The 26,479-nt window shown below is 33.4% G+C and overlaps 1 protein-coding gene and 1 long non-coding RNA gene across 4 annotated transcripts in view; one reads left to right on the forward strand and one right to left on the reverse strand.

Moving 5' to 3' along the window:
• Positions 1-26,012, reverse strand: part of LOC111996441 (cytochrome P450 750A1) — a 30,542-nt gene extending 4,530 nt beyond the window's left edge. Inside the window, exons 1-4 of one of the 3 annotated variants that reach the window (XM_065776671.1) lie at positions 25,836-26,010; positions 24,534-24,710; positions 23,407-23,579; positions 21,405-21,868 (exon numbers count right to left, since the gene is read on the reverse strand). In XM_065776671.1, the coding sequence (XP_065632743.1) occupies positions 21,755-21,868; positions 23,407-23,579; positions 24,534-24,639 (393 nt within the window). In that variant the 5' untranslated portion in view covers positions 24,640-24,710; positions 25,836-26,010 and the 3' untranslated portion in view covers positions 21,405-21,754. Of the gene's footprint in view, positions 1-21,404; positions 21,869-23,406; positions 23,580-24,533; positions 24,711-25,835 lie in introns of those variants that run through there. The other 2 variants (XM_065776672.1, XM_065776673.1) reach the window with 2 other exon arrangements.
• LOC136068874 (uncharacterized) lies at positions 6,779-9,516 on the forward strand. The gene is made up of 3 exons (XR_010630177.1): positions 6,779-6,868; positions 7,723-7,887; positions 8,007-9,516. It is a non-coding gene; the product is annotated as an uncharacterized LOC136068874 (long non-coding RNA).
• Positions 26,013-26,479: the final 467 nt, after the last annotated feature.

Genomic DNA, 26,479 nt, shown 5'->3' on the forward strand with positions numbered 1-26,479 from the left:
ATGTAAGTACTGCATTTCTAAGAAAAAAATTATACAAGAAATTCATGATGGTAATTAAGGTCAACAAACTTGGTAAAAGAACAAAAAACACGACAAAAAAAATACCACCAACTGAAATTATATTATAAAACAAATTCATGGAATTTTTAAATAAATAACAAAAACCATATTTCAAATTGAACATAAGTTGTAAATGAGAAAATTACAAATTACGTAACTATAATGTTAAATTGAATAGCACCTAACTATATAATAGAATGAAAAGATACCAAGTAAACATCATCTCCAATTCAATGTCTAGAGGCCCTCCATTCTTCATACATTTCTTCAGCCAACTTATCTCTCCAATCACTCCATGCATCAGATGTCTCCACATACCTTATATGCTCACCATCCAACTCTTGAGCACCTAAGTTGTCAGACAAGGGAGAGTTCTCTTGAGGGTCAAGTGTCATCTCTTTTCTTATATAGTTGTGGAGTAGTGCACAAGCTAAAATGATCCAACATTGGGTCTTGATTGGATAAAATGATCTACTCCTAAGTATTGCCCATCTTCCTTTTAGTAGGCCAAAGGCTCTCTCACTGTTATTCCTAGCAGAAGAGTGTTTCATATTAAAAAACTCTTTAGGAGAGAAGTAGGTTGGTGACCTTGCCTCAAATCATTTAGGTGATATCTTTGTGCTCTATAAGGTGCAAGAAATCCCTCACCGTTGGTGTAACCAGCATCACACAAGTAATAGTAACCTAACACTATTTTTAAACTATAAGAATTTAAATAGACGTGTCCAAAAAAAAGTAGTAATTAAAAAGTATTTATTTACCTTGAGGGACTTCCAATCATTTCTCCTAGAAATTGCATCTCTTAAAACTCTAGAATCTGCAGCTAAACCCTCCCAACCAGGCAATAGATAGATAAATTGCATATCAGGCGAACACACTCCCAGCACATTGGTAGCTATTTCATTTTTCTTGGTTTGATATCTAGGCTTGTCTTCAATTGACACGTTAACTGGAATATAGGTTCCATCTAGCGCACCTAGACAATTTTATTATAGGACTTATTCATTAAATTTAAATCAATAACAAGAAATAAATAGAAACATTTTAATCTCAGTAGTAATGTACCTTAAACCATTTCCATCTTTCATCAGTACAATTCTCAGGTATAGGCTCCGGTTTCTTAAAAAGGATGTTATGAAGATGAAGGACAGCATGCAATATAGCATTGAAGTTTCTACTTATACTCTCACCCAACCAAGCTAATTGTCGTGCTACAACTCTATTTTTTGCATGATGTGCAAGTACATGTAGAAAAGACGCTACCATCTCATCCATTTCCATATTCTTAGATGGCCTGAAACCCCCATATATGTGGAGCATGTCACAAAGTTTTCTAAATGCTCTCTTGTCCATTCGTACATTGTTTATGGATGCTGTATCATCCATCCAAACCATTTGATTCATATTCACAACTCTCACATTTGCTCTCTCCAATATTTGGTCACCCCAACCTCCAATTCTTCCAACTCCCATATTCCTAGAAAGAATCACTATTGCACACATGTGCACTAACATCATCCACATTTGACATAGTAAATCTAATTGATGTAGCAATACAACTAAAATTTTCTTTTCATGATTCCTTGGTGGTCGAGCAATCACTGCGATCATACACAAGAAATAAAAACTTGACATTTAAGAAAATTACAAATTATTAAAACAACTGCTACCAGATCTAGTGTGACATATGGCTATGTAACTAATATAATGGAAGAAAACTACTTGGGATACTTACCAATAAATTCTTATTAGTTAAAAAAATCTATTGTTTTTAATCTTAGATTAGCTATTGCCCGTAAATGACCAGTACAAAAAGAGTAAAATGAGTTTCCTCCATTGTATATTCTCACAATAATATCAAATCAATGAATCAAGGTTGGAAAACAATAGCATATACTGTGTTTAGGATTTGATGGTTACTCACCCTGTGTAATGTATGAATCTAGAAACAAAGCCATTAATCAAAATATTTATAAAAAAAAAATGATGAAGCCACCAATTCAAATCTATATACATTTCTAGCAACTAAACAAAACCAAGATCTGAGATAAGAATAGATACATTAACAAATTTCCATGAAAATAAATCCATTAATAATTTGTTGAGCAACACACACACAACAGCAAAAGTGAATACCTGGCAATAATGGAAAGTCCCCTTCAAATCTTTTTTTTTTCCACACATGAAACCTAAATAAAACTTTGTTAAAGAATATATCAACATAGTTGTCTATCCTATTTATGTTATTTTGGCGGGAAAAGATAAAGATAAGGGAAAAGATATTGATGATTTGTTTTATATTTTATCTTAATTGCTTAAATGATAAGGAAAATGGGTTAAAATTGTCAATTTATAAAAAATACAATTTCCTGTAAGCTTGGGAATCTGGATTCCCACCTATTTTAAAGGGAATCCACATTCCTTCTGAGAGGGGTTTAAAGGGGGGAATCCAGATTCCCCTGGCGTCTGATTCCCTAGCATGATTTGCAACTAAACATGTGAATCTTTAAATATTCCTAGGAATCTTAAAACATTACCCTGTACCAAACGCCACATTAAGAGTGATGCTAGATAGGGATACTATAAATTTTATTATATTAAATTGATGTGTCCTCAATCATTGAAAAGTAATTCAAACATTCATATATTTGATTCTTGATGTGCACCAATTACATTCATTGTCATATTAGTTTATACACATTTTGTATCTGTATCATTTTCTTTCTCTTAAAAAGTTAATATAGACTCCCGTTGGGGGGAAAAAAAATGACATAGACTATAGCCTTTGCTAACTTTTTTTTTATAAAATGGACATAAATGACAAGCATTTACTATTGCTTGAGTTGCAATTTTGTTGTCCACCTCAATTATGCTACAAATAATGGAAAAAAAATACATAAATTTGTTGGAATTTAATGATGAGGAGTTCACTCAATCAAAAAATATGTTAGAAAATGAAAATCCAAAGCTCAATCAATCCATTGAATCAATGACTTACAAAAAAAAAAAAAAAAAAAAAAAAAAAAAAGTTAGAAAATGAAAATCCAAAGCTCAATCAATCCATTGAATCAATGACTTACAAAAAAAAAAAAAAAAAAAAAAAAATCAATGTGGACATGACTAAAATAGCCACAAAAATCAGACACTTCACTCATGAGCACAACTTATAACTTACTAATGAGGTTCAAAATGAAGAAAAAAAAATGAATGGTGACATTCTCCCTACATTTGTTTTATACATTGATCATTGAGGTTGAGAGGATTTAAACCTTGGATGTCTACATTAGAAACAACAAGAGATATCATTAGAGTTACAAGGCACTTAGCCTGTGTAATGTGTAAAGTGTAACTTCTTGCTTCAAAAATCTTGTGTTGAATTAACTAGAAAAAAAAGGTAACACCCACTCACCTTCATCCCAAAGGCATCTAACGGGAGTAAGGTTTTCCCATGTAATGCCTATGGTGTGTGTTGCAATGACTTCACCTACAACTATGAAACATGCATGTTTGTTCTTGATATTAAATTTAATTTGATCTTCATGTATTTATTCCTTTTTGAATTCATATATTTTACTAAGTTGATTTCTTATATTTGCTTCAAATTAAATATCTCCATCATAATTTGCAAGATTTTTTTTTCTTTAAGTTATCTTCTCCATAGACACAATTTTTTTAATAGTAACTACCATGTTTAACTTTGGTCATATAGGTTGTCTTTAAATAAATGGATGGTAGAAGGATTTGAATTCCATATACTATAATATGATTTTTTTTTTTTTTTTATTATGCTTTTTGGACCAATACATTCTTTTAAAAAGTTTACTATGAGTGATTTGATAAAAGCGAAAGGCTGCTTATATAATTGTTTAATATAAGGCGTGTTAGAGCATCCATTTTCTTGCTTGTTAGCGCTTTAAGGGTTGCCAATCCCACTAGTAGGCCATTTTCTCCTTTGATCCGCTGATAGGCGCTAGCGAAGCATAGCAAATCACTCACTCTCTCTCTCTCTCTCTCTCTCTCAACTTAAGCTAGCCATTTTAATATGGGGTCCTTTTCTTTGACTTGGTCATGTGTTACAACAATTAGCTTGCGTATGGATCTAGGTTTAAAGAAAGGAGTCAAACTCAAAACTATTAGCTAAATAAGCTTTGTTAAGTTGCTTCTAATGCATTTTAGGCCTAGTATACACAAATGATGCAATTTTCAAGGATAAAAAGCCATATTAGTGAATACAAATAATAATAATGAGAAAGTTTCATGTTGAATTTTCCTTGTTCAGTAGTAAGGATTTGCCTTGTTCTGCAAAAAATTCATTTATTCTAAGTATGAGGATAATTAGAATTCAATTGTAGAAAAATTTCATAGATAGTTGCAAACCTTACAATGATATGAGTAATAGGTGCATGCTACAATGTTTTGTTAAATGACACTTTGAGTTGTTGTCTAAGTGATGAGAGAGAGAGAGAGAGAGAGAGAGAGAGAGAGAGAGAGAGAGAGTAATGGTAAAATTGTGGATCTATAATCTATTGTGTATGTTGAATCTTCATGATTTTTGGTGTGGGCTTCTCCCCATTTTATAACTTAATTTGCTTAGGGTGGAGAGTGTATACCATCTTCAAGGGCTAATGCGTCCTCTTGCACGGTTTTAGGAATAAAGTTTGGCCAAGTGATTTTCATTTTAATCATAGAGGAAAGAGAATTATTCACTCCTTTGAGAAAAGTTCTCTTTCCTATCCCAACAAGTACGGAATCCTATTTGAAACCCATGATAAGGTCCAAACCTTCTGTGAGAAGAGAAAAGACTAATAATTTCATGAGAAAAAGAGGTGTAGATTTGCCATTAGAATTGGTTTGTCTTTCTTATAGGTTGGTAAGTCAAAACAACTTGTCTAAGGAAGACAAAAGGTGATAGGCATTAATTGCTAATTGCTTTGGCTAAAAGAAAGAAGGAGAGTAAATTCAACTGCAAATCATTAAAAAAAGCACACACCGAGGTTGATGCAAGCTGCCTTCCTTAGCTTGGATGGCCCCAAGCTTACCCATGGCTAGAAATGGGATGACATATCAGCAAAAACTCATATTCCTCGTCCATCAAGACCATTCCTCCTTTCCTTTGGTTTGATTTTGAACTTTTCTTGAGCTTGGGCCAAGTTCAACACAAAAATAGGCTTTATGGGTTCTTTATTCAAAATGATTGCCCATCTATTGGGCCCATGTCGTCTTGGGCTCCATGGGGTTTGTGTGTATGTCTACTTGCTGCCCCAAGTACTCCTCAGTCACATTCATTTTGGGTCTGGACAAGCCCAATTTTTGCTGAACCTTTTAGAGATCTCAACACTAATGTAAAGAAAAACCTATTTGTCACTCTATATTTCACAAAATAATAATAATAATTCTCAACAAGAATTGTTAATTCTTGGTGAACTTTACCGATGCACCACTGCTAAGTGAAACTCCTATTAAAATATTGATAGAAAAAATTTTCATTATTTATTTTATTATATATATATATTATATAATTTTGGTTGAAGAAATAATTTTGATTTTATATGAATACGATATGCTTTTTGCCATCTAACATGAAGGTAATTTCTGTTTTTTTTTTTTATTCTTATTAAATATATTTTTGAAATATTTTTCTTAATTTACATATGTATTATTTGTGCATATTACGACATAATCCTAGTCTAATAGAGTCAAACTCAAAAGCAAACATGGAAATTACAATTTAGTTGAATTCAAAATTCCAAACCTCGAGTGCCAAGTAAAGAATATATAGCAGCAGACATCTTTCCCTTGCACAAAAGAAAAATATGCCTTGCCGGTTGGTGAGAAAATAAAAGCAAGAGAATTTCAGCTTTAATATAGAAAAGCAATAAACTATAAGATAGAGCAAGAGAGTTTCAGCTTTAATATAGAAAAGTAACAAACTATAAGATAAAGCAAGGAAACTCCAATTTCCAAGTAAAGAATAGTTTCTGAGTAGCACAAGAGACTAGCCTTTCACATTGCCGAAAGGGTGAAAGGCTAAAGGCAAGACATCATGTATGGGAATTTCAAACATAACAACTTAAATTTATTTTCCTTGTTTGGATAGATTTATTTAAAAATTAGAGTATTAGAAGTTTTTATTATTAAATTGGAGTACTGTTGTAATCATTAATTTTTTTTTTTGGAGCAAATAGTACTATAGTAGTCATAATTAAATGAATCAGTAAACAAAATGTTAGTATGAACATTTCAGAAAAAAGAAATGAAATGTTTGCAAGACAAATGAACATGGATAAAAGATTATTAAAAAAAAAAAAAAAGATAAAGAAGAGAGAAAAGGAAGATAAATAAAGAAAAATACTATGTCCATAATATTTTCACAACACTTTAACAACAAATCATAAGTGATAGGTTGTTACGAGTAGGCAACAAACTAATTTAAGTTGTAGATTCAAATTAGAACGAATAACAACTTACCACCTAAGATTTGTTGTGAAAATATTGTAAATGTTACATTTCTTATAAATGAAGGTTGACAAGCATAAATGTCTTGCCTACTTGCTTCTCTTTTTTCTTTATCTATTTTGTTTCTTTTGTAACTGAGAAGGTTATTTTTTTGGGCATGATAGCATAATTTGAATTTGATGAAACAGTGAAAAGAACATGATTCCTCGTAAAAAGCAATACTCTTTAGTCCTATATATAGTTGAATTAATAGATGAGCTCCACCACATAAACTTAGCTATGACAAAAATGAAGTTGAGGCTAACTTGAGGTTTCTAAGGGTGTTTTGAAACCAGACTGAATTTCTATTTCTGTAAGTATTGATGCATATTTTTGCTACTTTGTTTACATGTGTTTAGCTTTTCTGTTTATTAAGTATTATTAATCAGTGTTTAACTCTCACTTTTGCACACCAAATCGGCTAACACTTGAGCTGTTATAACTCGTAACAGCTAGATGAAATGATGACTTAGTGCATGTAGTTTGAGTTGTAGCACCATTTTAGATATATTCTAATCTATTAAGGTATTTATTATTCTCCAATGATTTTCTATCCATAATCAAGATTTGAGACTAGGATATATAACACCCAGCTTAAACAAATTGGAACACAAAAATTGTAGATAAACTCTATAATGGAGAACTTATATATGTGTGTATTATTTATCATGAAAAAGTCACTAAAAATGCTAAAAATCCTGTCAATAAATGAAAATGTAAAGCTAATAAGAATATCGTATAGGAAAATGTAATGGTAGTAACATTTTAATCAAGGTTTTCAGAAAAACTCATTTCCCTACAATTTTCAAATACTATTTTTCCCCCTCTTTTTATTGTCAGTGAAAGAAACGTATATAGAAAAAGAAAACATGACCTACTAGATAGAGAAGCATATGACTCTAGCTTGCTTGGCAAGCCTTATTTTCTCTCTTATACTTTTTCGATCTCCTTTTTCTAAAATTTCACTTGATGATGTTAACTTAGCATATATTTAAGAAATTGCTGGGAAAAATTATTGGCTATTGAATCCTGATATTTGTCTCTTTCTCCAAATTGGCTAGCACCAAAGATAATAATTGGAGACATTACCGTGGTTGGAGGCAAACGATTTCTATTTAGCAAAGTTTAAATTGTGACATCATCTTAATATATATATTTTTTTTATAGATTTTCAACTTATGACGTCTGCTTTTGATGATTATGCTATTTATCATCAAACCAAAACACCAATTAGCTTTTGGTGTAGGCGAGGATTGAACCCTAGATCTCTTATTCAACCATCAGAGACTTTACCAGTTGAGCTAATTAGATACACCTTGATCATCTATAGAGGTATTTGTCGAACTCCATAATTTTTCCTTAATGATCTATATTTGCATCCAAGGTTCCACCTAACTATTTTTTTTTTTTTTTTAATGTATTGGATATTATATTGTTTGTGCATGGGATAGAGATGGAGCTTCAACATTATAGACATGAGCATCCATTGGATTTCAATAAAGCCAAGGGAATAGGATTGCTTTGTTCGATGGTTGGAGGAGGGGGGATTTGTACCCTGAATGTCTCCATTGGAAACACCAAGAAATGTCTTTGTTATGGGTGCTTAGAACCAGTTTTGGGTCCAAGGTCCAGGTGTGTAGAATGCAAAGGATGCTATCATCATAAATCATGTGCGGAACTACCTTCGAATTGCAATATCCCTAGTGCTCAAAAACATCCTCTTATTCTCTTTGAAAAATCGCATTTTAAGAGGACAAAGGATATAGCAAATGCAAAATATGGAAAAAAAAAAATTTTGGATGCACTTATCGTTGTTCTTATTATGACTTTAACCTTCAAAATAAATGTGCTTCTTTATCACTCACCATGGAAGCTGAAATTCACAACCACCCATTGAACATCCTTTGGAAGTGGATCACGTTCACTTGCAACCTTTGTGGCAAAGAAGGCAGTGGTGTGTAGAATGCAAAGGATGTTATCATCATAAATCATGTGTGGAACTACCTTTAAATCTTGCACACAAAACATCCTCTTATTCTCTTTGAAAAATTGCATTTTACAAGGACAAAGGATATAGCAAATGCAAAATATGCACAAAAAAAAATTGTTCCAAATGCACTTATCGTTGTTCTTGTTACGACTTTAACCTTCGAAATAAAGGTGTTGCTTTACCACCCACCATGGAAGCTGAAGTTCACAACCATCCATTGATCATCCTTTGGAAGTGGATCACATTCTCTTGCAACCTTTGTGGCAAAGAAGGCAATGGTGTACCCTAAATATATTCCCTATGTGGTTTCTGTATGCAAAAAAGTTCTGCTTTTTTCTCATGTAGAATCAAAGTTGTACATCACAAGCACCCCCTCAATCTTACCCATTCTCTTAATAGTGATGCTAGATAGGGATTCTACAAATTTTATTACATAAAATTGATGCGTCATCAATTATTGAAAAGTAATTCAAACATACATTTATTAGATTGCTGATGTCCACCAATTACATTCATTATCACAATATTTTATAAACATTTTGTATTATTTGTATAATTTTTCTTCCCTTAGAAAGTTAACATAGACTCCCGTTGGGAAAAAAAAAATTGACATAGACTATGGCCTTTGTCAACTTTTTTTATAAAATGGATATAGACTAGGATTTACTATTGCTTGAGTTGCAATTTTGTTATCCACCTCAATTTTACTATGAATAATGTAAAGAAGAAGTACATAAATTTGTTGGAACTTAATGATGAGAAGTTCACTCAATCAAAAAATATGTTAGAAAATGAAAATCCAAAGCTCAATCAATCCATTGATTCAACAACTTACCAAAAAAAAAAAATAAATACACTATGTACACAACTTAAATAGTCACAAAAATCAAACACTTCACTCATAAGCACAACTTAGAACTTACTAATGAGGTTCAAAATAAAGAAGAAAAAAAAAAAAAAAAAGACAAAAATACACTTTTAATCCTTACATTTTTTGCTAGGAATGGCAACGGGTCGGGTTCGGGCCGGGTTTTTTCATACCCGGACCCGACCCGCGGGTCTAGATCTACAACCCGAACCCAGCCCGATTATTAAACGGGTTTTTTTACCAGAGCCTAGACCCACCCCGCCGGGCCCTGCGGGCCCCGTTTAGCCCAACCCAAAAAAAAAAAAAAAAAATTGAACTCAACAGCGTTCACATACAAAATATGGTTGTGTTGTGTTTGTGTTTATGTAATGAGATTTTCAGATATGCATATAAAAGCATAACGAAATATTGAAAAAATTTCTGGCATTATCTTTTTTTTGTACTTTGTATTTGACATATACACATAAAATCCACCATATATTGTCTGAAGAGAGGCTGAATGCCACGAGACCTGAAGAAGAACTCAACGGCGTCGTTGTGTCCGCCATTGTTGTGCCATACAATAAAAAATAAAAAAAAGAGTTTCCCTTTCAAACACAGATTCACAAAATCACAAACACAAACTCAGATTTGAGAGAGGTCATGAACCCAAAAAAAAAAAAAAAACCCAAAAAATAATATTGGAGAACTCGGTCCACCAAGGCTCTTATCTCCGATCTCAGACTCCAACTCGGCCTCTCTCTATCTCAGACCACCAAGATCGTTGATTATCGGCGGTGGGCCTCTCTACCTGTCACGGCCTAAATCTCGTACATCTCTCTCCGATCTAACCTTCGTGCTTCTCCCTAGCAAATGGCAACTACCACGTGATGAGAGCGAAGGTGAGGGTGACTGCGACTGCTAGACTGGGTGAGATGTGGTGTTCTTGAGAGAAAATGAGGCAGAGTTATTGTAGGTGAGGTGAGAGCACTGAGAGAGGCGGCTGTAGCTATAAGAGATATCAGAGAAATGAGTTAGGGTTTGACATAAGTGATATATATATATATATATATATATAGGTAGGTAGGTATTTTAGTAATTTTACTTTCGTTGTAAACGGGTCGGGTCGGGTCCAGGTTCGGGTCGGGTTTTTACATAAATCCGGACCCGACCCGGACTCGCTTCGGGTTTTTTTTAAAAAACCCAAACCTGACCCTATTTTTTATCGGGTCGGGTAAAATCCGACCCACTAGGGTCGGGTCGAACCAGGTACCCACGGATCGGGTAGAAATTGCCATCCCTATTTTTGGCCAATTCTCGATTTAGTCCATAAATTGATTTTGCTCCTAGGTCAGTCCTTGATTTCAGAAAATTAATTCTATTTTGGTCCTTGTTGTCAACCCAATAACAGAAAATCAGACGTGGCAGATGAAACATATTGTTGGTATGTTAGATGTTGACATGGCTAATTATGCAGCTGACGTGATCATTAAAAAAATATTTTAAAATGCCACATCATCATATAAATGAATTATAAATAAAAGCAAAAAAAAAAATTCTCAATTTTAATTTTAATTATGAAAAAGTAAAAAATAAACAAAAAACAAAATAAAATACAATCTAATTAAAAATAGTAATTAAAATTTTCTTTTCTTTTCTTTTCTTTTTTTCATTATTTTCGGAAGAACAAAGTAACATTTTCTTCATGTTCTTTGTGAAAGAACGTGAAGAACATGTATGGTTGCCTAGAAAATTAAAATAATCATTATTTTCTTTTCTTTTAATGCATTTTCTTAGCAAATAAACATGCAAAAATTTATTCAAAATCCTTATCCTCCATCAAAACCTCCAAAAAATCAAACCCATAAATCCATAAAAATCATCAAATCCACAAAAAAAAAAAAACAAAAAAAAAAACCTAGAAATTTGAAATAAACACAGCAAAACAACCTAAAACCCAACCCCAACCCCAACCCACATCATTGTGCTCTGCATTTTTGGTCAATCGCCTTCTCAAATCCAATAACTTTGACCAACCAAAACATTGAAACCCAGAAAATACCTTGCAATCCGAAGACCAAACCAACAACAAACCCAACCAACGATCACCAGTCATACCAACCAACCAACCAATCCTGCAATCTAAAACTCACATGAACATATCAAACAACCAAGCACCACCACTGCCACCGATCAGTCCATCAAGCCACCGCAACCCACACCAACAACAAACCCATCCAACGATCCACCCCCACCCACCATCGAACCAAGCACCACTTCACAACCATTGATCCAAGAGAGAGCTTTAGAGATTTTCCCATATCTACAATCTGAGAGAGAGACTTTAGAGCTTTAGAAAGATGAAAGAAAGAGAGAATGAGATTTGGGACTGAGAGAGGGAGCTTTGGAGATTTTCATTTGGGTAAGCAAAACTCCAACTCTCATACTTGAACCATTTTGATTTGGGACTCATGTTGTTGTTGCTAGACAGGGATACTACAAATGTTATTACATAAAATTGATGTGTCATCAATTATTGAAAAGTAATTCAAACATTCGTTTATTAGATTGTTGATGTCCACCAATTACATTCATTGTATAGTTTATAAACATTTTGTATTATTTATATCATTTTCCTTCTCTTAAAAAGTTAACATAGACTCTCATTGAAAAAAAAATTGACATAGACTATGGTCTTTGTCAAATTTTTTTATAAAGTGGACATAGACTATAGGCTTCAGTAGTGCTTGAGTTGCAATTTTATTGTCCACCTCAATTGTGCTATAAATAATGGAAACAAGAAGTAAATAAATTTGTTGGAACTTAATGATGAGGAGTTCACTCAATCAAAAAATATGCTAGAAAATTAAAATCCAAAGTTCATTCAATCCATTGACTCAACAACTTACAAAGTTCTAAAAAAAATCAATGTGGAGGACACCACTTAAATAGCCACAAAAAACAAACACTTCACTCATAAGCATAGGTTAAAATTTATTGATGAGGTTCAAAATAAAGAAAAAAAAATGAATGGTGCATACAGACATTCTCCCTCCATGTTTTTTAATACATTGAAAGTTAAGGGTGAGGGGATTTAAACCTTAGATATTTTTGTTATAAACAACAATAGATATCAATTGAGTTACAAGGCACTTAGCCTGTATAATGTGTAAAGTGTAAAGTGTAACTTTTTTTTTTCAAAAATCTTGTTTTTGGATCACCTAGAAAAAAAGTGACAACCACTCACCCTCATCCAAAAGGCATCTAATGGGAGTAAGGTTTTTCCACGTAATGGTGTGTGTTGCAATGACTTCACCTACAATTGTGAAACATGCATGTTTGATCTTGCTGTTTAATGTAGTTTGATCTTGATGTATTTATTCCTTTTTGAATTCATATATTTTACTATCGACTGGTTGATTTCTTATATTGGCTTCAAATTAAATATCTTTATCATAATTTGCAAGATTTTTTTCTTTAAATTATCTTCTCCATAAACACAATTTTTTAAATAATAACTTCCATGTTTAACTCTGCCCATGTGGGTTGTCTTTAAATAAATGGATGGTAGGAGGATTTGAATTTCATATACTATAATATGATTTCTTTATTATGCTTTTTGGACCAATACATTCTTTTAAAAAGGTTACTATGGGTGATTTGATAAAGGCAAAATGTTGCTTTTATAATTGTATGATATAAAGCATTCATTTTCAAATACATAGCCATGTAGATTGTGTTTTGATATAAACTCAAATTCTTGCTTCCAAACTGACTAAGGAAGTAAGAATCAATTTAAACAAAGATTAAACAGTAAGAGGGAGAGATAGGACTTATGATGGGAAACTCAAAAAATACAATACCAAAACATATCATCCCAAAGTAGAGATATTAAAAAACATAAATATCAACCTAAAATAGAGTTACAAGAAAGAATTAAAGATCTAGAGAGACATAGAAATATCATTTTTTTTTTCAGGAGGGAACGTGAGAGAGAATAAAAGATAATGAAAAGATTATTCAAAATAAAAAGTATAGTTGCAAACACCAAATTATCTAAGTCATATTATGTAATAGAATAATATTATATCATTTTATACTATATTTACAATAAAATAGGATCACATCTAACAATCAAAGGAAAAAAAAAAAAAAAGTGGATTGAATTGGAGCGAATAGATTGAATTGAAACGAATTTGACCGAATGGATGTACCAAATAGACCAAAGGGAACTGAATTAGACCGGATGGACCAAATGGACTAAAGTGGCTATAAGTTTTTTTTTTTTTTTTTTGATAGTGAAACCAACTTCATTCAATTAAAATGAATCAAAATACAATGCTTCTAATGCTAGTGGGGGGGATTCCTCCAACCATACAATCTCATCCTCAACTCCTTTAGCAAATTTAGCCAAAGAGTGAGCCACAGAATTGGCAGAACGACATACACAACTTACAAACACAGCTTGTAGGCCAGAACTGAGACATTGGAAATCTTCATACAAATGACCCAGATGTGATAGAGTAGCCTATGAACATGCTATTGTCTGCATAAATGTTGCATTATCACCCTCCATAATCAGCTCCACAAAACTCGAGTCTAGAGCAAACTCCAATGCTTTTTGGCACGCTAGCACCTCAGCCTCCTCATTGTCAAATACCGATGGACCCTTCGCCGTCATGCTAGCCATCACTTCCCCCAACTCATTGCAAATTATTGTGCAAAAACCGGAGGCGATAATGTCATTGAATATAGCCGCATCGAAATTGAGTTTGAAACAATTCTCCAGTGGTGGACTCTAGGTAGCGCCTCTCGCAGTTGTCGACTGGACAACCAAGTGTTGTTGTACCTCCTTATATTCTTCTAGAAACTCCACTGGCCTCCTCACTAGCCAAGAAGGTTCCTAAATGACTTCTCCGTGAGTAATAATATTCCTTTGATTCCAAATCAACCAAGCTTGGACAAGGAATAATTCAAACTCTTCCAATGACAATTTATTCGATAACTCCTCTGCTAGCTACAACACATCAAGCTGTCCTCCAACACATTTCTATAGCCTTCTTGTATGCCTCGCCCAAACCCCCTATGCCACACTGTTAGGTTTTGACCACTGTAAACTAAATTGTTTAACCTAATTAATTAACTAAGTGAATACTTAGGTTTATTATTCAAATCTAGGTTAAAAAAAAAAAAAGTCATATCATGTAAAGCAGAGGAAAATAAAGAACATAATGATGAGATAACCCAGAAAAATCAAACCCGTAAAAAACCTGGGGAGGATTTAACCTAGCTATCCTCAAGGTAAAAAGCAAATCCACTATAGAGAATCGAAGTTTACAATAAGACTTAGACCACTAACATCCTTTTGCTACCACATGTTGAACTTACTGACATGACCACGTGCAAGCTCTGAATCCATGGACTTTTTCTTTATTAGGCCTTTGCAACACAAGCACCCAGACTTGTAACTTTATAAACACCAACTCCCCTGTTTGTGACTCCAAGACCACCCTTGAAGGTTTAGATCTTCAACTATTGTTGATCTTGATGCAGCAACTTCAAATCTACCAGTTCTGAAGATATGAGAGTGATATCCGGTAGTGACTTTGATAACGGAAGGTATAGAACATTTTAGATCTCACAAGAGCACCTCCAAAGTCATCAAAAGATCTCTAAAAAACGTGCTTAGGGCTTCCTTTATATACTAGAAGAAGTAGATTTGAAACCCTAATCCATTTTGGGCTTAAACTACTATTGGGCCAAATTTAAAATTCTACATACCCGTATTTTGATCGGTCGAGCCTGTCTTTCAATCAATCGAACCAGACAGATTTTGAAACCTTCTTTCTGCAGCTTACTTGTTCTTGAATCTTGACTTGAATCACCTTGAGTATTGTCTAATAATACCTATAGAGTCTAGGATCTATATCTAAACAAGTTTTTGCTCAAGATTTGCAATTTGTTCTGAACTTTTAGAACCTAACACACACCACATTCCCATAAAGCATGAAGTGCAGATTCCATTGTCCTTGTACATAACCCACAAGTGCCATCCTCAATTACATGTATGCGGACCAAGTTCTCCTAAACAGGCAGGATGTCATGACAAGCATGCCATCCGAATACTTTGATCTTGTTTGGGAGGTGGATTTTCCATAGTTTGGTCCACACCGAAGAGTTCACCCTTGACAGAGAGCTCTCACCCTGCATGTCTTCCTCCCTCTTAAGCTGTCTAGCCACTTGATACCCTGTTTTGACTAAAAACTCACCATTTTTTATGTGCAGCCAAAACATTGTATCAGGAGTATGACGACGGCTCAATGGTATACAATTGATAGCTTCTGCATCCACTCTATGAAACATCAAATCAATTAATTGACAATCCCAGGTTTTGTCTGACCAATCAATTAGTTCGCACACATGCCACTCCAACTCCTCTTCCGCCAGTGAATGGAGCACCATATTAGTTGAATGGTTCAGAATCCACTTGTCCTTCATCACCCAAATCTTAGACCCATCTCCCACCCTCCAAAAAGCTGCACCCCAAAAAAAATACTTTGCTTTGAAACACCTATAAAGTAATGAATCCCTTATTTGCAGTAACCTCCAGCCTTGCTTAGCTAGCATTGCCAAATTGAAGCATCAGATATCCCTAAATCCCATGCCTCCTTCATTCTTTGGTTGAGAAAGCAGATCACAACTCTTCCAATGGATCTTCCTCTCATTACCCATCTGTCCCCACCAAAACCTTGCACATATAGCATTCAGTTCTTTGCAAATCTTCACAAGTAATTGAAAAACTCTCATTCTATAGGTTGGAATAAATTGTGCCACCACCTTTATCAGCACCTCCTTTCCAGCTCTAGACAGCATTTTGCCTTTCCATCCTTGTAATTTTTTTCCAAACTCTATCTTTAAGGAAAGCAAAAGTTTGGTATTTTGAGCGTCCTATCAGTGTAGGTAACCCCAAATATGTCTCAAACCTATCCACTTCCTTAACATTCAGCTTATTCTATATCCAATCCCTTTGTGCACCATCAGTATTACTGCTGAAATAAATAGAAGATTTTATAAAGTTTATAAGCGGACCAAAACTTAACAATAAGTATTGTTAATGTTGTCTCTTTTTAAGAAAAATAAAATAAATAAATAAATGGTTTGAAATGAGTTTGGATTCATTAAATATATGTGGAACAAATTTAAAATTAAATTGCTAAAATAGGGGTTATCATTATCATTAACCCCCTTTTTTATTAAATTCATCTTTGGGGTACAGAGTGAGTCTATAAAATCATCTTCAGAGTCTTCGTCATTGGATTCATTTTCTTCATAACTGTAGTCCTTTGCATAGTTAAAATATAACCTAGAATAAAGATGATCTCCCCGAAATCATTAAACCAACAAAACATCTTCAGATGATTCAACAATATACCTTTTGATATTCAAATTGATTTTAATTGGAGGAGGTGCAATAGCTTCAGCCCTTGGCTTCTTATTATCATCAATTACACAAACAAAAACTACACCATAAAAATTACCCTTGAAGAATGTAATCAAAGAAGTATTGACAATTTTTATATCCCTCCATGCTTTATATCCTGAGTTCAAATCTTCTGTCCTATATATTGCGCTGCACTGCATTCTCCACTAATTAAAACATGATACTTTGGCTTCTTTTATTTATTATTCTTTAGAACGTTAGTTAAGATAACGCTCATCTCTCCTCCAAAAGATAACGTCCATAAGTGCTTTGTTTTTATGTAAAAATATTAACTCTTTCTCTCTCTCTCATGACGGTGCCTCAAATTAAGCAACCCGGAGATGCTCCGACATCACCTCCCCCCCACCAGTGTTTCAGCCACCTTCTCTGTTTCAAAAGATCAACCCAAAAAAATGTGATTAGATTTGGTAAGCAATTTTTTATAGCAGATTTATTATTATTATTATTATTTTTTTCCTTTCCATGTTCTTTTGCCAAAAGTTTTCATTTTCTAAGAATCTTCATTGGAGTGTAACATTTTAGTTTTTGGTTTAAGATTTTAGAAACCACATAGGGAAGCTTAGAAACAAATGAATTTAATAATTTTTTTTGGTTTTCTAAGCTTCTCCCATTACCCATTCCTAGAACAAACACGCAGGAAACGAATCATTTACAAATTGGAATTTAAGTATCTTCATTGAAAATCAATCTAAGCAGTGTCATGTACAAGGGCGAGAAATTGTACTATTATGATTTGGCTTTGGCAGTAGTTCATTGTATTATTTTGTTTAAATGTTGATTTTGAAAATGCATAGGAGATGTTTTGTAAAAATATCTATTAGAATCTTTAAACTGATACTAAGCTATTTTATTATGGCTTATAACAAGTACTTTTTTAAAATTTTGAAGTTTATGCTTTGATTGGTCTCTGTGTTGAATAGAGCTATGAAATTAAGCAAGAAAATATCGTCAGTTTTTGCTTACATTAACTTCAGAGGTATATGGAGATCCTCTTGTGCATCCCCAGCTAGAGCTATTGTGAACTTTTGACCCCAATTGCTAGGTTTCCTCTCAAAATAGAAAGACCTTTGCTACTGCTTCACTTGTGAACTACACAAATTCATTTGGATTGAGTATTTTCTAATGGGTGAGTCTTAGGTCCTTTATGCATTCAGATAGGAACAGACTCTGAAGATTGTATGTGCTCTTGGTTGGTAGTAATAGAATTGGAATTTTGCAATGAGAAACTAAACAAATTATTCTAAATAAGTAGCGAAAATATTTACAAAAATGATAACAAAATACTATATGTTTCACAGTAATTTCTTCTTGGTAGTAATTATTTACATTCACGTAGTGATGGCTCATGTGGTTTTCTCACATTCCAGGCGTTAGATAGAATGTACAATCAACAAGCAAGAGACACACCAAGTGTGGAACTAAATAAGTACATGTGATTTCTTGTTTACAGTTCTGTAGGGTCACAACACTTAAGTTTGTTTAAGCATTTGATCTTGAAGCAAGCAAGACTCTTTTTTCCACCATTATGTGAGAATTATGTATTATCAATGGAAAAGTTGACTATTGTCAACTATCATGCTATTAACTTATTATGACCTTGTGATCAAGGTGTACATATTAATAAAATTTTGTTCATTTTTTGGATCAAATTTCTTTCTTGTTTTCTTCTATCTTGAATCAAATTTTGATAATAATGTATACCAAGTATCCTTGGAAGACCCTTGATATGTAATCCTTGTTTTCAAGAGAATATATTGTGTCAAGTCAAGAAGTTGTAAGTTGACCAAGAATTAAAGCACTAGTAGCATTATCTCTGACTTGAAAGATCACTTTTTAGAAGCCATCAAAACCACTGAACAATTTCATGCATAATTAAACATTTAAGTATAGAAGATAGACTATTAATCAATTAAACATTTTGTCTCTCCATACTGCAATAGAAGATAAAATTATTATTATAGAATGTAAAAAAACAAGTACAATAAAACCAATGAACAATTTGGTCTTGTATATTAAACTAGAAGAATAATGCTAGAGATACAAATTTTTTTACAAAAAAACTTACAAACTTCTAAAGTGATAAACAAGTATTGGTAGATGAAAAAGTGTTATTAATGGTGAGTCTAGATGAAAACCAATAAGAAGTTGGCCAAATCAACAGTTTGTAAAAAGTAAAACACGTTCCTTGCATTCCATAATGCCCACACCAGCATGCCCTATATCTCAATTTGATGCGCAGTGAAGTGGGTGGAATGAAAATTTAACAGATTGTTTGATACACATATTGGTTCAGATAATGAACAGGATAGGCTGGTATAGGTTGGCTCCAAAGGGATTTTTTTTTTTTGGGTAAATGCAGCTTACCATCTTGCATTGTACAATGGAGTGCCATAAATCTGTTAGTACACATGGTTTAATACATCTGCAATAAATTGTGAAAGAAAATAAGATTTGATTACCAAAAATAAAAAGATTAAGTTTGTAACAAAAGTTTTCCCATGAAGGACCTGGTTTCTTGAGGCAATATACTAAACTAAAACACAGCTAGAATCAAAGTCCATAGAGAATGCTTTTAGCCTTTGATAAGACAGTTAAGTCAAAATGAACAACAACCATACAATCTAAAATGTCACCTTACATCTCATAGCTTGTGCATTTCAGAAGCATAGCCACACTTATTGACCTTAATCACTGTAGTACAAAATTTTAATGTATTCCTTCACCAATCTAACATCAAACTCGCAAAACATAAATTCTCAATTGACCCAACACATTGTTTCCTGTAGAAATTCTACAAACATATAAAACACAAAATCTAGCAATCCCAATTGTTTCCTGTATACATTCACCAATAATAATAAAACTCTCATTTGAACTAACATGATAAAAAGAGATATACAATTTTAAAGTAAGACCAGTCTAAATTTTCAAAAGCTATAGCAAACATGTAAAACACAAACTATAATTAATCCTAACAGTTTCCCTATGGAGTTGCATTTTGGCAACATGGAGTTGGGTATTCAATTTGGAATTAGATGGTATTAGGCTTTGTTGTAATATGAAAAGTCATGTATTGAAGCCTAGAATATAATTCCAGAGCTCTAGTACCACAGTGCCTAATTCAGAATCATTAAACCTCTAGTCTGTTTGAGAACTTATACATATTAATAGGCACAAATTATATACATTTTTATCAAACACATAATGTATATAACAAACCCAGAATCAGAGGTTGATGCCTACTCCCTCCCCTACCTCCAGGCTCCAGCTTCACAGTCCCTGTCTCCACAAACCCTCTTTACTCACCCACAGCCCAGAGAAAATTATTAATGTGTTACCCACCACAAACCCCACAATCTGCAATTAGAAAAAAAATTAGAGATTTACCCACACAACAAACTCCAAAATCCCCAAAAGAGAAGAAATTACTTTTTCCCAAAGCTTCATCCATTGGGTGCAAAGATTGATTAAACTGGAGGGGGCTTCCGTAGTAGTGGAGCAGCTGTTGAAAGAGAGAGAGGGAGACTTTTTTTTCCTTTTTTTTTTAAATAAGCGAGAGAGAGAGGGAGACTTGGCATTGGTAGAAAATCTAGATGATTTGAATTCTTGGTGTAGAGGGATGGAAGCATTAATGTTTAACATTAAGCAACTTTTCATTAGTTTCAAATGGAAAAAATAAAATAAAAAGAAGTCAGGTGTTATGTTTTTATTAGTAGAGCATGAAGTGGACCATAATATATGAGACAAAAGACTTGGACATATCAAAATTGCATTCATCAGTTGTTGACTTCCAAGGCCCCTTTGACAAAACAACCATTTGAAGAGTAGTGTGAGGTTGAAGACTTAGTAGGTGTTTAGACAAGGAATGCGAGAGGTTGATCTGTATGTCAATTCCTATAGCAAGTAACCATCTATCCAATAATGTTCCAACGCATCTTCTTCCAGCAAACTCAGGCAGCTTAAAATTGTAGACTTTAGTATCTTGCATGTCGAAGAAGCTACGTCTTTGACTTGGTTCATTATTGCTTTGTTCGTTTCTCTCTGCAAGAATATGCCAAGGACACTACGAGGTAATCGGGGTTTTCTTGAGTGAATTAAGAAGTGATTGCCATTACTTGCATACAACACCAGAAATGATGAGGTCATTAATAGAAATCTTAATCAGAGATGTCTAACATTTGTGACTAATGGTTTGAAAAGATACGGCTTATAATTACTATTACTTAACTAGAGTTTTATTATGCACATGTCATATTATGAAAAGAACACATTGTCCAAGCAGATTACAGTCGAGAGTACTCAGACTAGAGAAGCCAAGCCAACTGATGATAGATTGGCTTGCTGACAACATTCGGTTTTACTTCTAAGGAATACTGTCTCCATAACTTTGTTACTCACATTGTAGGAGAGATTGAAATTTTGTCACTTTAATGGAGAATAACTACTGGAAAATAGGCCGGATGTCGGCTTTTAAGGAATACTGTGTCCATAACTTTGTTTTACATTGTAAATGCTATACAAATTTTGTACAAATTTAATTTGGTAAATCAAAACATCCCCATACATATTTTTGTCTGTGATACAATACAAAATAAACTCCCTTCTGGAGAAAAAAAAGTGTCTGCTTACAACAAAAAGAAACCAGTTCTATGTTCTAAATCCAAAGGCGGGGAAGAAAAGCACAAGGCTCTGCTGCAATAATAGGCCCAGAGTGCTTCAAAAACAATTTAAAAACTGTCATGGCAGTCAGTCAGCACTGGAGCTATTTAAAAACAGATGTCTTGCCATCGATGACTTGCAATTAAAAGAGACAAGTGATGATGCAGAAACACTCAGATCCACATAGCAAGATTTGGTTTCTTTACTTTCCGCTGCTCCTTCTTACAAAAACTATCTTTGGACTAAGAGGAGGCTGAAAAACACCGTGGTTCATCGATGGATTTAAATCACACTGAGATCCTGACTGAAGCCTTATCTGTAAGTTTGATTCAAACAAAGAACAATCAGAATTCATAGAAGGTAGTGCAGAATGTCCATATGTTGGCAACACCAATTTCTTGGCCAAATAGGAAAGAAACAGAGCAAGGGATAAATAGAAATTTTCAACTTAAAAGAATCAAATCCAATATCAAAAGTGCAGAAACTAACATCAGATTTACTGTCTAATAAGTTCAGAAACTTGTTCATAATTTCAGACTTTCAAAGGAGCAAACACTGACAAATCAAAATTACTGAAAAACTTGAATTTCTAAGGCAGCAGCAATTTGAGAGTTTCTACAAGTACCTTACAGTCTTTTATGGATTAGAAGGATCTAAAAATAAGGAAGAAACTGCACTTTCTAAGCCTTGTAGGTATTCTAAATTCCTGTGGTTGCTCTGAAGTGTGAAGCTCAAGAACCTCAGGAGAGATGCTGAACTGAAGTAATTTAGTGTAACGCTAGGTTCTCTATCTTTTATCCCATAGAAAAGTGGTAAGGCACCAATAAGCCTCTCTATTGAGAGATCTCAGCCATTATCCTATTGTACACTATCTGGTCACCTATTGTTTCAGAATTTTTAATTCAACTCCCAGTCAGTGGTTTAACCACAATCATTATCAGTGGGCAACTTGCTCGTCAACAATCCCAGCATACATTTTCTTTGTTTATCTTTTCTAGCCATGAGAAACCTTGAATTAGAAAGGGTGACAGCTTATTCTTAATCATGCTAGAAGAGTAAAGGCTGACAAGCACTAGGGTATTGGATATCGGATTTCATTAGTTTTCACTATTTCTACAAGTAAAATTAATGATCTTTTCAAAGGCCCGTACTCTTGACTTAACAGACTAGGCTTTTGATGTTGATCACTCAACATTGTTTCTACTGTAAATATTTTGGTATAGTTCTTGCATTTAAATTCTAAATTTTTAATCTTTGTCAAGAAGATCTTTAGAGGGGCAACCATCATAAGCATCATAGCCCTAACCCTGACATCTAGCAACAGCAAATAAGGATCTTTGATCAACTAATTCTACTCTGGTCTTGGCTACTCTGGCTCAAATGTGAAGTTAAAACTTTCCAATTATAATTTCACTCACATAATGCCTTTAAATTAAATTTTGTTGGGAGTTAACAAATTTACTCATTAAATCCTCCATCTCTAGCTGTATGAATATTTGAAAGTTAAGGACTTATTAGAACAGCAAGTTTTACCAAGTCAAAATAATGGATAAGTGATTAAATTCACAATTTTTGAACAACTTAAACTTTTGAGATAAATGGTATTAGGGCAGATGATCTTGAGTTTGAAGCATGTCTCCACTCTACCTCCCACTCAAAACTTAAAAATCCACATATCGGGTTCCACTTATTAAGGGGAAGTATGGCTTTACATGTGAGGAGAGTGAATTAAGTTCACTATTTCCTAAATGCTTAAACATTTCATACAGGTGGTAGTTTATCCTAATTAACCATTGAAAATATGCTTAATATAGGAAATTATGAGAAGAAAATGTAACAAATTATAGCACAAACGTCATATTGTTCAAGCAACGACGCAAATAATGTCATAACTCCTTGAATTACAAATTTCTGACCAACACAAGCACGTGTACCAGAACCAAAGGGAAGAAATGCCACATTGTCATTGGGATCATTCAAGACGAACTTGCTTTTGCATGGACTAACAAGTTCTTCAGCAACCCCTGCTAACAATTATTACCAAATATTTGTTATAGTTGGACTGTGTTAACCTTGATGATTTGATGTTATGCTAAAAAATCAAGTCAAAACTGTCACACATTCTTCAACTCACCACCGAGTAGAGACCACAAGAGAGTGATTTAATGCAAGCTAGACTTAACTTTAAATGATGCTGAAGTAATATATCTATAAAATTTAATGTAAACCATATTCATTAATGAGTTCCTGTGTGAACGACAAGAAGTTACTCAAAACTGAACAAGGAGAGGGATTAAGGTAAACATGTCCCAAATTAAACTATAACTGCCACAAGACATGGAACTAGGCATTTTGGGTCTTGAATGCCAATATTCATAAAATTCTGAAATGAATTTCAGTTGGAAAATAAGATTTATGCAAAAATATTCTTCATTTTGTTTATTTTGATATTGAGCGATAATTATATTGAACCAAAAAAGAATCATCCAAGTACTCCAGAGGTGTACTCAAGAAGCAGTACAATCAATCTTCCAAATTACAATGCTCAAACATATCTAATGTCCCTGAAATATAGTCCACGTTCTATTTTAATCCCTAAAAATTTAAAATGTCCCCTATTTCATCCACTTTGGTTAAGTTTTACCAGTGTGTCTAAAGGAATGCATACTTTATGGATAAACATAGAACCTAGACTATGTTTCAGGGATGAAAAGAATATAATTTGTGTTCTATTTTTGTCCCTGATATATTGTCCAGGTTCTTTTGTCTCTTCCATTAAACAGGACAGCAAAAAATTTAATGGAGCAAACAGAAGAATGAATGTAGCACATTTTTAATTTTCAGGGATGAAAACAGAACAATTTATATTTTAAGGACAAAAATAATACCTGGACTATATTTCAAAGTTAGAAAGAATATTTTAACCTAAAATTTATAGCAAGTATTGATAAATTAACATTGAACTTAGGCAGGAGTGAAACCTGTAGGTGATGCATTAAGCACCAAATCAGATCCATTTCCAGACTTTGACAAAAAACGATATGGATTGAATTCACTAGCATCTTTGCCCCAACTAGAATCATCCATCTGTACCAACTGCACAGGCACAACGAGTACTGCTCCAGCTGGTATGGTTACCCCAGTTTTGAGATTGAAGTCTAGATAAATATGAGGAGAAAAATAAGAAACGCTTAGTAGTTGCAAAAAATAATTAAAAAATAAACAACACTCAACAATCAAATCAGTTACTGTACATAGCTACACTGCTACAGTATTCACAGGGTGTTGTATCTAACAATCTCTACGTCTGCGCTTTCAAAATATAGGATAGATTTAAAATCTTTTTTTTTTTTTTTTATAAGTAGTTCAGATTCAAAATCTTGACAAGGTCTGTTGTGAAGTGCACAATATCCTCGTATATCACATTGCTGACTATGAACATGGTTAAATATCCATCATATGCCCACCCAACCCAAAAAATAAAATCTTTTTAAAAAAGTAAAGATGTATTGATCAACATCAAAGTATATGTTATGTGAATATCCTATTAACATTTGCAATTTTATCTTACCATGGTGTGTATTGTGTATTTTAACGTGCTTTATGCAAGGCTATGTGAACCACCAACTAAAGCTAAATTTTTTGGCAAAACTACAAACTGAAAGTCAATTGTTGCCAATAGTAGAAACAGCAAAGATCTTTTTCCTTTTTCTTTTTTGTGCATCATGCCAGGTGAAACCATCTGCTATATACTTAGTTGACTTTTATGAACTATTTCATATAATGCCTTACCAGAAAAGAGAACACAAACAAAATTACAGAAAAAACAATTTTTCCTCATTACTATTACCTATCATTAATATAACTTGCTTGACTATTTGCTTTGGTCCAAGTGAAGCCACCATTTCTAAAGTATTTACACACATGACCACTTTGAAAAAAAGTATCCTCCCCTCGTCCAAACATAACATATGCGCTAACATGCACAAATGGACATTTATTGCACTGAAGATAAATTCCCAGAATTTATAAAAAAATAGTTCACTGAGCAAATGTTTTATAACAATCAAGTTTAAAAACAGAATGTTCACTGCATTGCCATTCCTTATCTATATATTTGTAATTATTATGTATACACAAATTCCACTGAACTCTTCATCTGCTATAATAGGATATAAACATTTGGAAGTTGGATCTAAGATAAACTCTGTGCATTGCAAGAGAGAAGAGGTGCATACAAGCAAAAGAGAGTATTTTCTATATGAAGTAAAGCAAAGTCTTACCATTTTTCAAGGAACATCTCTGTAGCAAAGGCCCAGATGACAAAAGACGGGCAGATTTGTAAACAGTTGCTAACAATAGGGCATCTTATCAACACATTGTTGGTCTTGTTTTATTAACCCTTTCCTAGCAGTAATAATCTGTGAGTAAATCTGCAGAAAAATATGCAAAAAACAGACTGTTGATCTCTGCCTTAATATGCCACCAAAAAACATTGGCAACCAAAAATTTGTCTTTTTAAAAGCAAGAAAAAGCAGAATTAGAATGACAATTAAATCACACTTTTAATTCTATCCCTGATCAATGGAAGTCATCAAGTTCTTGCGTAAAAAAGGTTGTACCCAGTGCACAACTTTTGCAGGGTCTAGGAGGGCTCATGTAAGGACCAATTTCCAAAACATTAGTCAATACAACTGCTATATTTATCTTCCCAATTTACATTCTTAGCACAACAATTTGTTAAAAAGGGAGGAGATACTGTCAGTTTTCAACATCTATTTCATAGATAATTGATCAAAATTATTTTTTACTGTGTGGTTGACCTTGACTAATCTATTTAGGATCCATAGCTGACCTCATAAAATTTGGGACTAGAACTTTGTTATTGTAGACCCTCTAAATAGAACCAAAATATATGTATTATGAC

The sequence above is a fragment of the Quercus suber genome, unplaced genomic scaffold, assembly GCF_002906115.3.
Source record: "Quercus suber isolate HL8 unplaced genomic scaffold, Cork oak 2.0 scaffold_138, whole genome shotgun sequence".
Taxonomy (NCBI): domain Eukaryota; kingdom Viridiplantae; phylum Streptophyta; class Magnoliopsida; order Fagales; family Fagaceae; genus Quercus; species Quercus suber.